Source organism: Balaenoptera musculus, chromosome 16 (genome assembly GCF_009873245.2).
Source record: "Balaenoptera musculus isolate JJ_BM4_2016_0621 chromosome 16, mBalMus1.pri.v3, whole genome shotgun sequence".
Classification (NCBI taxonomy): domain Eukaryota; kingdom Metazoa; phylum Chordata; class Mammalia; order Artiodactyla; family Balaenopteridae; genus Balaenoptera; species Balaenoptera musculus.
This window is the reverse complement of record NC_045800.1, coordinates 65,311,863-65,326,290: the sequence shown is the minus strand read 5'-3', so window position 1 is coordinate 65,326,290 and position 14,428 is coordinate 65,311,863. Positions and strand designations below refer to the sequence as shown.

The 14,428-nt window shown below is 36.3% G+C and overlaps 1 protein-coding gene across 5 annotated transcripts in view; it reads left to right on the top strand.

Moving 5' to 3' along the window:
• The window catches only part of CCAR1 (cell division cycle and apoptosis regulator 1), a 52,178-nt gene that overhangs the window by 10,175 nt on the left and 27,575 nt on the right, over positions 1–14,428 (top strand). For all 5 annotated transcript variants that reach the window (XM_036828425.1, XM_036828423.1, XM_036828428.1 and 2 more), the window contains exons 3-10: positions 2,223–2,395; positions 2,809–2,853; positions 5,198–5,230; positions 7,704–7,897; positions 9,458–9,572; positions 9,675–9,867; positions 12,420–12,549; positions 12,808–12,969. In XM_036828425.1, coding sequence (XP_036684320.1) covers positions 2,223–2,395; positions 2,809–2,853; positions 5,198–5,230; positions 7,704–7,897; positions 9,458–9,572; positions 9,675–9,867; positions 12,420–12,549; positions 12,808–12,969 — 1,045 coding nt within the window. The remainder of the gene's footprint in view (positions 1–2,222; positions 2,396–2,808; positions 2,854–5,197; positions 5,231–7,703; positions 7,898–9,457; positions 9,573–9,674; positions 9,868–12,419; positions 12,550–12,807; positions 12,970–14,428) is intronic.

The following is a 14,428-nucleotide window of genomic DNA, read 5'->3' as shown; positions in this document are numbered from 1 at the left end:
TCAATTTCCTTCCCATAAAGTTCTCCTAGCAGTTGAGCCTTTCAGTACCAATCAGTCTGCTTTGTAGTTTCTAATTCATCACATTGACTGTCAGCCGTGGAAAAGAGATTGTGGATATCAGCTATCATCCCACTTACTAAATGCTGTGTAGGAAAAAAAGAGCTCTTTCTGAGATATTAGCTCTGAGCCCTTCTGTGGCAGCTATCAGTACTTTCCAGTGTTCTGGAAATTGGTACCAGCAGATCTGAGGTCAGAGCTCAGGTGGGTGAAGGAGATGCATGCGGGTATGATACTTGAATCACAAGATGTTACTTTCTCAAGTGCAGAACATCCCAATCTAAGAATTTTAAATACTAATAATTTTTCCTAGATTCTTTCCCTGTCTTGTGTTTACAAGAGAATTTTGCTTCTGTTATCCTAAAACAGTAGTTCTTAACCTTTTTTGGGTCCATTATCCTATTGAAAATCTAATGAAAGCTTTGGACTTTCTTGTCTGTAATTTTATATACAATTTCAGAAGGTTAACAGGAACTACTGGTTAGAACCTGTGCCCTAGTTTCAGTACCTTTATCTCCATTCTCACTGCAGTTAACTTCATTTTGAATTTACATTGGTGTTAAGACATTCCTCACTTCTTTCTATTTAAATTAACTTTGTTAGTCCTGGTTTCTCTGACTTACCTTAAAAACAAGAGAGATCTAGAAAAATGATACAGATGAACTTATTTGCAAAGCAGAAATAGAGACACAGAGGTAGAGAACAGACATATCGGGGCAGGGGGATTGGGATGAATTGGGTTATTGGGATTGACATATATGTAGTACTACGTATAAAATAGGTAACTAATGAGAACCTACTGTAGCTCAGAGAATTCTACTCAGTGCTCTGTGGTGACCTAAATGGGAAGGAAATCCAAAAAAGAGGGGACATATGTATACGTATAGCTGATTCACTTTACAGCAGAAACTAACACATTGTAAAGCAACTATACTCCAATAAAAATTTAAAAAACAAAAATAAGGGAATAAGAGATTAATGTTGTAAGGGTCTAGAATTGTGTATTCAGGACATTCAGTAGGTTTTTTTCCCCACCTTAGATTCTTTTTTTTTTTTTTTCTCAACCTTTATTAGTTTTTAAAAATCAATGTTTTAGCAGGGGATAATTTGTAATTTATATGAATTCCAAACCTGATTTCTGGGATTTGTTTGTTTTTGCATAAGTTTGTTGTTGGTTTGTTTTACTTTTGAGTAGAATTAACCTGGACTCTTAAACAACTGATTGATGATGAACCTCACACTTCTAAAGATTTTCTGGTAGATTCTAGACTAGGTGCTTTGGTTAATTCATTAATGATTTCTATTCTTTTCCTGTAAGGCACAATATTGTTCTTTCTATAGGGTTATTAACTTAGTAGCTATAGAGCAGCATTTTTTTTAGTTATTCTCAGATATAAGCAAGACGCTTCAGAAAATGGAGTGTTACATGAGCAAATATTGCTTTTATGGCGGCCTCTTTGAGATTCACAATGCTTAGTGGCATATTAAAGGTTCTGAGGATTCCTGCAGTAAAAATATGTGCTTAATTCACTGTCTTCTAAACTTTTTAAACCTTGAACCCCTTTTTCCCAAACTTTAATGTCCCAGGGAGCTAGTCATTACTCTAGGAGATACAGTTTTGGGAAGTGCAGTGCTAGACTGCTATTTAACTTTGTGTTTTTAAACTGTTCCTATTGTCTGTTTCCTAGTTTTACAGTTCTTTAATAGAGTAGAAGTACATGAAAATTCTGTCCAGTAGGATGTTTTAAGGGTGGATCACTTCCAGCAACGCTGTCCTTAATGTATGATTCTAATCTGCTTGAAGATAATACATTCTAGATTAGTAAAATAAGATAATTTATTTTCTGCTTTTCTTACTAAAAATATTTCTCAAGGGTACTTTAGCCACTTGGTCTAGGTAAGGTTGGTTGGGTTCATTCTGTAGTTTAATTTTATAGATTAATGTTTTCTTATATCTATCATGACTTGAGCATATATTTAATATAAAGCCATTGGAATCTGAGGTGGGGCATGAATCATTTAAATTCAACAAGCATTAGTAAAATTTTTCTTTAGGTTTTTACTAAGCAATGACAGACTAATGCATTACTAAGCACTCATTGAAAATTCCTGGAAAGGATCCAAATAATCTTGATTTTTTTCCCCCCTTTCTAATCTCATTTTAGCTGCATTGGGTGTTCAGCAGCCATCACTCCTTGGAGCATCTCCTACCATTTACACACAGCAAACTGCATTGGCAGCAGCAGGCCTTACTACACAAACCCCAGCAAACTATCAGTTAACTCAAACTGCAGCATTGCAGCAACAAGCCGCAGCTGCAGCAGCTGCATTGCAACAGGTGAATCTTTAATGGGTTTTAATATGTGACATGCAAAACTTTCAAATCTGAGTAGCTAGGGTAGGTACCTTCACATTTTAAAGAATGAATAGTTGTGGGGTTCTGTTACGCCTGTTGTTTTATTCTGGTGATAAAAATTCTTTATGCCCAGGACATACAGAGAGATGTAGTTGCATAGTCAAAATTCTTAAGTTCTTGTATCTTAATTATTTGAGTAAAATTCCATTCTTGATGAATCCCAAAGTATAAGTAATCATTATTTTGTTTATTTTAGATGAAGTGTAGATGTTCCAGAAAATTTCTTTTTAGTTTAATTCTGGTTATGTATTTGAATGTATATATATATGTATATGGCTTTTTGAGAATGACTAAAACTGATATCCATATTTTTCTTTAAAAAATCTTTTTTCCAGCAATATTCACAACCTCAGCAGGCCTTGTATAGTGTGCAACAGCAGGTTAGTTTATATTTTCCATGTTAAAAACTGATTTTTAAGAAGTCATTTGTTCCAACTAAATTTTTGTAGATTTTATTTCCCATCAGTAGCCTTAATGTGTGATTTGAATTCTTTTGGGGTGGAGGAAATGTGGTAGGTAAAAAGGAATGTCTCCAAGGGAGAGGAAGACAGGAGAGAGGTCCTGAAGACTCAAATCCTCATCTAGTAGCCAGTCTTTGTCACATGTTTCTAAGAAAGCATGCAGAAGGTAATCTGGAAAGAATCACTCTATTAATGAGTCTTTGGCCCAGTACTCTCATTTGAAACCTCTAGCCCTACTGTGCTGTACTGGACCACATGTGGAAATGAAAAGCTCCTTTTTCCCATTTGAAGCTAAACCGTAGACAGACCTTTGGCTTTCAGCCTTTATTTATTTAAAGCAATGGAACTCTGCCCTTTTTTCCCCTAATAAAATTGTGTATTGAAACCTAATATATAAAATATCAAAATAGTGTTGAAAATGGGAGGAAGCCTCCCCTTGTAGTTCTCACCCCTATTCCCAAGGCACATTTGAACAATTTGAAAACTCCTTACTTAGACTAAACAAAGTTTCTTTGGCTCCTTTTCCCTAAGCTTATACTCTAATCATATTCTTCAAGGGTTATTATATCTGTGATGGTAGAAAGAGGTAACAAAGTGAACCCAAGGAGAAGCATATCAAGCAAAGAAGAGTTTGACTTGCTCAAATCTAGATAGGTTCTAGTCTAAGCACCCATTCTAGGTTTTCCAGGGTTAAGAGGTAGTCTTCGTCCCTTCTCAGTGCCATTAAGGAAGCTTCAGGAAAGTATAGCAGTCAGGAGAGGAAAAGGGGATACAAGAGACAAGGACCAAAAACTTGGATCCAGAGACACTGTGGAGAAACAAGAGGCTTCTCAGTCCATTAACACTTGTTCCTAGATCCATGCCCCAATTTCGTCCTTGCCTTTTGGGTTTCAGAAGCATTTCATTTGCCCTGAAGATTATAGTATCCCACAATAATTGCTTTAAACTTCTAAAAAATTGATAAGAGATTGGTGTCCAAGTTGGCTATCTTGTTTTCAAATACCCTTAGACTTATTTTAGTACTGTTAGGAAATACATTATTAAAGCCTGTGTTTTATTTTGAACCACATGAAAATGGCAATACTCAAATGTTCTTGTCCTAAAAAAATGCCATTATTCATCCATTCTTAACTTACAGAAAAATGGAAATTTGATAGATTTAACCTTTAATACATGTCAACCTAGGTAAACTGAGTGTTTTGAATTAGAATGTCATATAGATTGTTTTCTCCTAGCTTATTTTTAAGTCTGGCAAGGATTTATTAGGAAGCTTATTAGTCATAGTGAATAAAAAGTCATGAACTGAAGAACTGTGATCTTCAGATTCTGCCATTGGGCTTAAAACACTAGTTAGAAGCTGATAAGCATTAAGGATGTCCCAAGGGAAATCTTACCTAAGTCCAAATCTTACCGTGACCAGGATATCCACAAACAGAGAAGTGATGCCCATGTTCTCCTCAGACTGCTTACCTGGGCAGTAGGAAAAGAGACCTTTTCCTCAAGCTATTAAGCATCATCAGGAGATTCCTGCTCTTCTAGCTGTAACCATGGGACACTAGTGCATGATAGACAACTCCAAGCTGGGCAGCTTGACGAGAATGCTGAAGGATGACAGGGAGCAAGCAGGGATAAGTATTTCTTTGGAGACCCTCCTGATGGTTAATACGAACACAGTTCTGAGGCTTCAGAAAGTTTACTTCTGTTACAGAGTTTTAAAATTTCCCCCTTTCCACCAATTCCTTTTGCTTTCTGGTAATGTTATACTTTGCTATTGTCAGAAAAACTATATATGTCAGAGTGTGTGGTCCTTTATGGTCCCCATACCTTTGGCAAGTCTGACTGTAAGGACTGCTTCTCATTTTAGGGAGATATATATGAATTGGACAGCCAGTAATATTTTTGATACAGGTAGCATACGGATGATATTGAATCATTTCTGTAGCATGGTAATTAATATGGGGCAGAAGTAGAAATTTACCTCAGTAGGGACTTGTGGGGTTTTTTGGTGGGTGTTATTCCTCTGAAATAACAAAAAAAAATTTCTTTATCGTTATTGAATGAGTTAGTTATATTTAAGGTCTGCAGTTGTTAAAAATAGTTGTAGGAAACCTTATACTTAATGACTTCTGTTACTTTTCACATATTTCTTAATTAGAGATAAAGTACTTATTTAATAGGAATTTTTCCTTTTGTAAAACATCTGTGAAACAGCAGTTCTGATTGATTGTTTTATCTTTCCTGTTTTTGTTTTTCCTGTTTTTAGTTGCAGCAACCTCAGCAGACCCTGTTAACACAGGTTAGTTTGGCATTACTTTATTTCTTTTGAATATCTGAATGAAAAGTAGACCAAAGTTTTATTCCTATTCTAGGTTTTCTTTCAGGGTTTTTTTAAAAATTTTTATTTCTTTATTCATTTATCTGGCTGTGCCGGGTCTTAGTTGCGACATGCCGCGTGCGGTATCTTCGTTGCGACATGAGGGATCTTTAGTTGCGGCATGCGGGCTCTTAGTTGCAGCATATGGGATCTAGTTTCCTGACAGGGATCAAACCCTGGGCCCCCTGCATTGGGAGCACAGAGTCTTAACCACTGGACCACCAGGGAAGTCCCTCTTTCAGGGTTTAAAGATGAATATTTGTTGGATTCACATAATAGTTTTAGCAATATAATGTTAAATAAAGATGGAAAACATGTTTTTGTTTTTTCTTTTATGCTGTTTGATTGCTGTTCCAGCTGTGATCTAGTTTGAATAAATATGAGGTCTTATTTTAAATTTAGTACTGATTTTGGCTTTTACATTTTCTTTGTAGCTAGTATTTTTAAGAATTTTTTTGTACATGTTATATCTTTTTTAGTTTGACCTTAGGAAGTGAGTTATTGTGTTGCGTTATCAGCTTGATTTTTCAGCAACATTAAAAAGTTTGTCAACTTTTGATATGTAATGCTACTTTAGGCTTTGTGGACCACTTACAGTCTATGTTGCATTTTTTTTTTTCTTTTTATGCAATTCTTTAAAATTGTAAACACTGGGAATTCCCTGGTAGTCAAGTGGTTAGGACTCTGCGCTTTCACTGCCAAGGGCCTGGGTTCGATCCCTGGTCGGGGGACTAAGATCCCGCAAGCCACACGCCGCAACCTAAAAAGAAAAAAAAAGTGTAAAAACGACCCTTGGCTTGTAAGTTTGTGTAAAGATCATAAGCTGTGGGCTGGATTTGGCCCGTGGGTTGTGGTTCACTGACCCCTGGTGTATGCAACTGTTAAAAAGAAAGCAGAACTTCTAATAATAACTGGAAACAGTGATTGCCCCATGGATAGGGAACTAGGTAGCTAAGGAACAGGAATAGGTGAGAAGCTTTTTACTGTATAACCTTTTGTACCTTTATAGTCTTGAACCTGTTAGTTGCTTTTAAAAACTAAAGTATACTTCAATTGAGAAATAAACCTCACTTTGTGTTTATTAAAGAACTAAAATTGGGGCTTCACTGGCGGTCCAGTGGTTAAGACTCCGTGCTTCCGCTGCAAGGGGTGTGAGTTTGATCTCTGGTCAGGGAGCTAAGATCCCACATGCTGCACAACCAAAAAAAAAGGAACTAAAATTGATGAACACCTGTGCCCTATTTTCAATCTCCAATAGTAGGATTTTCAGACTGAGTAGAAAAGCTGTAAAAGTTAGTCTTTTCTTAGAATAACATTTCCCGAAGTGTGCCCATAAAGCATTAGTGTCTTGTCTTAGGATGTTAAAGAAACTTTGTGAGAAAATTTTGTGGCTGTAGTTTAAGAAATGCTGAGTTCCTTTACATATATAGGACTTAGCTTTTTTTTTTTTTTTTTAATTGTAGAACTTAGAGACTCGCTTTATTGGGCAGGTGTAAAACGAATTATGGAATTCGTTTGAGTTGAAGAATCAGATGATTGTTCCTTTCTTTTTAATGGTTTTATTTCTGTTTACATACAGAAATTTTAATCAGTAATATGTTGTTATTCATGATTGATTGTGTCAGAAAAGACCAATGAAAGTGTTACCTTTTCCTCCCAGTTTGAGATATAATTGACATATAACATTGTATTAGTATAAGGTGTACAGCATGATTTAATAATACATATATATTGTGAAATGATTTCCACAGTCAGTTTAGTTAACGTGCATCACCTCACGTAAGTGAATTTCTTTTTTCTTCTGATGAGAACTTTCAAGGTCTACTCTCTTAGCAAGTTTCAAATGTAGGATACAGTATTATTAACCATAATCACCACCCTGTACATTACATCCCCACTGGAAGTTTGTACTTTTCGACCACCTTCACCCATTTCCCCCACCAAACCCCCTCCTCTGGCAGCCACCAATCTGTTTTCTGTTTTTATGAATTCTTTGGTTTTTTTAGGATCCACATGTAAGTGAGATCATATATATATTTGTCTTTCTCTGACTTATTTCACTTATCTAGGACTTTCCTGAGTCTTTGTTATGCCATTATGGATTTTGAATTTCTAAGAGGGGGCTAGAGTATGCGGTGTTTTTTTAACTCATTGCACTGTGGTGACTTTTTTTTTCCTGAAACCTCCCGTGGAAACTTTCATCTGAGGGAACTTAATCATGAAATCGATCAAAAGTAACGTAATTTTTCAGACTTGATTTTCATCTTCAAGGTGTACGTATGTATTTTCTAACTTCAAATTGTTTTAGCATTTTGAGTTATTTTTAAGTAGTCAGTTTTAATTTCTAGACTGCTTCATATCGTTACCTTAATTTGATGTTGATTTTGTTTTATAGCCAGCTGTCGGACTGCCTACAAGCCTTAGCTTGTCAACTCCTCAACCAGCAGCTCAGATAACTGTATCATATCCAACACCAAGGTCCAGTCAGCAACAGACACAACCTCAGAAACAGCGTGTTTTTACAGGGGTGGTTACAAAACTACACGATACATTTGGATTTGTGGATGAAGATGTATTCTTTCAGCTTAGGTAAACTTCATTAGGTGTTGACACATGCCTTCTTGTATTTAGCATTAAGTAATTTGATAAGACACCTACTTAACTGTGGCATGGAATTATGGTTTAGCTCTAATTTTCTGCTTTAATCATTCAACCTGTACCTGTGACATTTTTTAAAATTAATTAATTAATTTAGGCTACGTTGGGTCTTCGTTGCTGCACACGGGCTTTCTCTAGTTGTGGTGAGCGGGGGGCTACTCTTCGTTGTGGTGCGCGGGCTTCTCATTGCGGTGGCTTCTCTTGATGTGGAGCAAAGGCTCTAGGCACGCAGGCTCAGTAGTTGTGGCTCGTGGGCTCTAGAGCACAGGCGCAGTAGCTGTGGCGCACGGGCTTAGTTGCTCTGTGGCGTGTGGGATCTTCCCAGACCAAGGCTCGAACCCATGTCACCTGCACTGGCAGGCGGATTCTTAACCCCTGTGCCAGGAGGGAAGTCCCCTGTGACATTTTTTGATGGAGAATGTGACTGAACATATCTTTTTATTGAACAAAGTAGTCATCATGAATTCTTTATAAATGTTTTGTAGGAGTGAGTTTACATTTCTAGCTATTCATGAGCAGACTTACAGTGAGATTAAGAATTGAAATAGTTATATGCCTTTTAAAATTTAATCTTCTGTTTGACATATCTAATGACATGTATGTAAAATGTTTTAGTTGAAAAAATGATAGGATTAAATGACTTGGGCTTCCCTGGTGGCGCAGCGGTTAAGAATCCACCTGCCAATGCAGGGGACACGGGTTCGAGCCCTGGTCCGCGGAGCCATTAAGCCCATGCGCCACAACTACTGAGCCTGTGCTCTAGAGCCCGCGAGTCACAACTACTGAGCCCACGTGCCACAACTACTGAAGCCTGCGCACCTGGAGCCCATGCTCTGCAATAAGAGAAGCCACGACAATGAGAAGCTCGTGCACAGCAACGAAGAGTAGCCCCCGCTCACCGCAACTAGAGAAACCCTGCGCGCAGCAACAAAGACCCAACGCAGCCAAAAATAAAATAAATAAATTAAATAAATAAATTTATTTTAAAAAACAGAATAAATGACTGATTAATGGATTTGAAATAGTATTTTGTTAATGTTGTGGTGGTTGCAGGAAATACATATTTCCTTAGTTACTTCAAATGTATTTCTAATGAACTTCCTTAGAAATACTTTGGGAAATTAAGTTTAATTACTATATAAGATTTCTCTGTATAAGTGGGTCTCCTGTTTTCCATCTTTTCTGCATTTCTCTCATCTTTCCAAAGCCCAAGGCAAATCTTACTCGGGTTATAAAAGAAAGTGCTTTAGAGGGAGGGACACAGTATTAGGAGGATAGAGGGTAGAAAATTATTTCTTACACTTGAAACTGTTTATAAAGCAAAGTTGAAACATCAGTTCTAAAAATAAGTCTAGGAGGTATGTCTACTTTTTAAAAGAGCTTTTTAGGCTTCCATTTCTGGTATAGTTTACTTTAAAATGCTAAATATATAAATCTTTTTTGGAGGAATCTCTTCTAATTGTGTTCGTATTTAACTTAATTTTTTTTTAGTGCTGTCAAAGGGAAAACCCCCCAAGTGGGTGACAGAGTATTGGTTGAAGCTACGTATAATCCCAATATGCCTTTTAAATGGAATGCACAAAGAATTCAAACACTACCAAATCAGGTATATAAGATAGTATTAGGTATTATGAAAACTTGGTGGTTGGGTCTTCCAATTTACAAAGATTTTTCTTTTTAAAAATTTGTTTTCTTTATTTTTGTTAAGAATCAGTCGCAAACCCAACCTTTACTGAAGACTCCTCCTGCCGTACTTCAGCCAATTGCACCACAGACGACATTTGGTGTTCAGGCTCAGCCCCAGCCCCAGTCACTGCTGCAGGCACAGATTTCAGCAGCCTCTATTACGCCACTATTGCAGACGCAGCCCCAGCCTTTATTACAGCAGCCACAGCAGAAAGGTATTACATGCAATGTATCTTTTCCTTTTAGGGTTCAGAGTAACACACAACTGTTCGGTTATTAAAATAATGAGAGTATGCTATTAATTACAAAAAAGGCAGGAACTTCCAGAATACTTGAAACTTGAATATCTTGTGTTGAGCACTTCTACTTGTATAGCGATTTGGAAGTGTTTTATTTTATTTCTCTTATTCGAAGACATACTCTTTGTGAACTTAAATATCAAAACTAATAATCCCCTGTCCCCCTATTGGCATCTTATCATTTATAGAAGAAAATGTTTTGAGCCTTATTTCTTAATGAACATAACATTTTATATACATGTAGAGTCTGGCGGCAGCACTTTACTCATTGAACCATAGGGCATCAAATAAATGAGCTGTGTTTTATTTTTTTTCTTTTCTTTTTTTTTTTTAATAAATTTATTTATTTATTTATGGCTGCGTTGGGTCTTCATTGCTGCCCACGGGCTTTCTGTAGTTGCGGAGAGCGGGGGCTACTCTTCGTTGCGGTGTGCAGGTTTCTTATCGTGGTGGCTTTTCTTTGTTGCGGAGCACGGGCTCTAGGCACATGGGCTTCAGTAGTTGGGGCTCGTGGGCTCTAGAGTGCAGGCTCAGTAGTTGTGGCGCACGAGCTTAGTTGCTCCGCAGCATGTGGGATCTTCCCGGACCAGGTGTCCCCTGCATTGGCAGGCGGATTCTTAGCCACTGCACCACCAGGGAAGTCCCTGAGCTGTGTGGGGTTTTTTTTGTTGTTGTTGTTTTTAATTTATTTATTTTTGGCTGCATTGGGGTTCATTGCTGCACACGGGTTTCTCCCTAGCTGTGGCGAGCAGGGGCTACTCTTCATTGCGGTGCACGGGCTTCTCATTGCATTTGCTTCTCTTGTTACAGAGCACGGGCTCTAGGCATGCAGGCTTCAGTAGTTGTGGCACGTGGGCTTAGCTGCTGCATGGCATGTAGGATCTTCTCAGACCAGGGTTCAAACCCATTTCCCCTGCATTGGCAGATTGATTCTTAACCACTGCACCACCAGGGAAGCTCTGAGCTGTGTTTTAAATTTTCTTTTGCAAATTGATAATTTGAAACTCTATACGTTTTCTTATCAAAACAATATTAAAAATGATAGCCTTGACTTTAGCAGAAGTCTACGTAATTGTGGCATTTTCTCTTTTATCGTAAATTGACACAAATATAGCAAAGTTATAAAACATTTCAGTGTAATGAGCTATTAAAATGAACACCCGTGTAATCACTACTTGTTAACTCTTTTTCTTTTTTAATAGTTTTACTCTAAGTATGCATGCTTATAAATATACTTTAGCTTTGTCTGTTTTTGAATTTTACATAGTGTATGATTCCATCTATATAATCTTTTGTGTAAGACTTTTGTTCAACATTATGTTTTAAAGTTTTTCATACTTATTTATTCCATGTGGCTCTAGTTTCTTTGTTTTCATTATTGCACAATATTCCATTGTATGACTATTGTACAATATTCCATTGTATGAATATTGTACAATATTCCATTGTATGAATATTGTACAATTTATATGTTTTTCTTTGCTAAAGTTTGGATTGTTTCTAGTTTTTGTTTTCTGAAAACACTGCTGTAAGTGATCATAATGCAAGCATTATGACATTTCACCCCTGTTTACATTAAGCATGCCTTTCCTAGAAGAGAATCTTTTCCTATATTACCAGAATCTACTGTGACTTCTAAGAAAAAGCATTTAGATAATCCTATTTATATTCAGACCTCCCCAGTTGTCTCCCAAATGTCTTTTAAAAAGGTTGTTTTTTGTTTCCTAGACGAAAAGGTAGTCAGGTTTCATGTATTGTATTTGGTTATGTTGCTTTAGTCTTTTTTATTCCAAAATAGTTTCCCACTTTTTGTTTCTTCATTTATAACATTGACTTTTTAAGAAATTGGTCTAGTTGACTTGTAGATTCTTTTGGAATGTTGTGTTCTGGATTTGTCTTGATTCCCTGTGATATTTTCACATTGTTTCTCATTCTGCCATATAAACTATAAACTAGAAGTTAAGTCTAAAGGCTTTTGGCAAGACTACATTATAGGTGATGTTTTCTAATTCATACTGCATCATACTAGAAGGCACATGTAGTTAGATTCTTCTACTGTTATTGATGTTAAATATGATTACTTGGTCAAGTGGTGGCCGTAGATCTCTCCATTATAAAGGTTCTTGTTCTTTGTGTGCATAATGTCTGGATGATACTTTGGTGCTCTGCGAATGTCTTGTTGTATAGCAGTCTTTGGTTTAATGCCTATAGGTCGGAGATTGGCAAACTGCAGCTCTTGGATTTGGTCTGTGGCCTGGTTTTGTATGGTCCCTGAGCTAAAGATGGTTTTTACATTTTTAAACAATTATTTTAAAATATACAAATATGCAGATGGTCTCTACCATTTACCCTTTATGGGTCACAAAACCGAAAATATTAGCCAAATTTTCCTATATAAAATTTAACCAAGTAATGCTTTTGAACTTCATTTAAATAAATTAAAACATCTTCTTCTGTGTCTTTTAAAGCTGGTTTATTGCAACCTCCTGTCCGTATAGTTTCACAGCCACAACCAGCACGAAGGTTAGATCCACCATCCAGATTTTCAGGAAGAAATGACAGAGGGGATCAAGTGCCCAACAGAAAAGATGACCGAAGGTATGTTTTTAAAAGTATACTTTTGATGGTGGTGATGGTTGCACAGTGTGAATGCACTTAATGCCACTGAACTGTATACTTCAAAATGGTTAAAATGGTAAGTTTATTATATTATTTATATTTTACCACAATTTTCAAAAAGTTACTAAAAAATGTATACTGTGGATTCTTGCTTATATTACCTATGACATTTATTTCATTAAAGAACTCTTCAGTAATGCCAGAAATAATAGTAATTTTAGAAAAATTTGCTTTAAGTCGTGAAAGGGAGAGAGAAAGACGTAGATCCAGAGAAAGGTCTCCTCAGAGAAAACGTTCCCGGGAGAGATCTCCTCGAAGAGAGAGAGAGCGGTCACCTCGGAGAGTTCGACGTGTTGTTCCACGTTACACAGTTCAGTTTTCAAAGTTTTCTTTAGATTGGTAAGTTCTTTTTTTCCCCATTGTTTTCTGAAATTACTAATTTCATAGTTTTGTGTAATTTGGAGGAATGTGATACATTGAGAGATATTTTTCTTACAACTTTCATTTCCTGACATTTGGTGCTCTTAGTTATATAAGGGCAGAAATGCATTTGAAGTAGCACTTCAGTTCTTTGCAAGAGTGCATTATTTTCATACACTCATTAAAGATACCAGCTACTGAAAAAGGCAGCCCCTCTGTAATGGAGTAGTTCATTAAAGGTAAAATTATTTAAGATTCAGATTTATTAATAACTTTATTAAGGTCATACATAGTTCATTGTGTATGATGAAGTAATGATACAGTAGTGACCAATTATTTCAAGTTAGCTGTGGCCATGTAGTATCATAGAAACACAGGTCTACATATATACTCACAAGATACATAACGTATACACATATGTGTGTATACATCAATACATTTTTTAGCCTTTGAAATCAGAGGTAAGTGGAAAGTTACCAAGAATTTCTGAGCTTCATTTGTGAAATGGAAGTTATATCAACTAGCAGAATTATTGTGAGGTTGAGTTGATTTCATGTATCTAAAGCACTTAACCCAGTGTATGGCAGTTGTAGATACTCAGTGGTGGTTGGGATGTGGTGGCCAACTAGGTAATAGCTGCAAAATCGTAATTCATATAGAGGCAAATTGGTAAATGGCTAATTTGCTCTAATGGAAAGGAAGAATCATCTAAAGGCCTTGGGGCTGGCAATTGTGTGTAAGATAAATTAATAGATGGAAAAAAAAATTTACAGTAAAATAAGAAAAATGAATCATTAATAGTGTTTAAAGCTGTTCAGCATAGGAACAAATAACTGTGCGCAGTGTCTTGAGAGGGTATTGCTGCATTTCAACAAAGTATAATAATTAATATTCATAATACTGGCCTACAAAAGTTAAAATTTCTATTTATTCAGTTCTAGATTCAGTAAACCAGTGTAGTATTTAAGCTACTCAGTGCCCCAAAAAATCTTGCTTGATGACTTTCTTAATTGTTAATGTAGTAGGTGTTCATTTACTTTTGCATGTGGTCAAATCATCAACTATTCTTAATTTTTAGTAGTCTTCTTGTTACCCCTATTTACTTGTGTGCTTAAAAAATATCTTGTCTGCATATTTCAGAGAAATTCATTGGAAACAAAACCACTTCTCCAGCCCCAGAAATATTAACTAGAGCAGCTCTGCTTTTAAACTTATCTGTTCCCAGTCTAGAATGCTGTTCTGGGAGGAGTTGATACTTAGGATATAAATTGAGCAGCTGTCTTTCTCATTCCAAGTTAAATCTTCACAGTTTCACTTCATTACTTTGAAGTAAATCCCCGGAACATCAGATGAACACATTATAAGTAAAAGTGATTTTAAAGTTTCCATATCTCTTATCATCTATAGTTGTGGAAATCAAGATTTTCTTATAGTAATA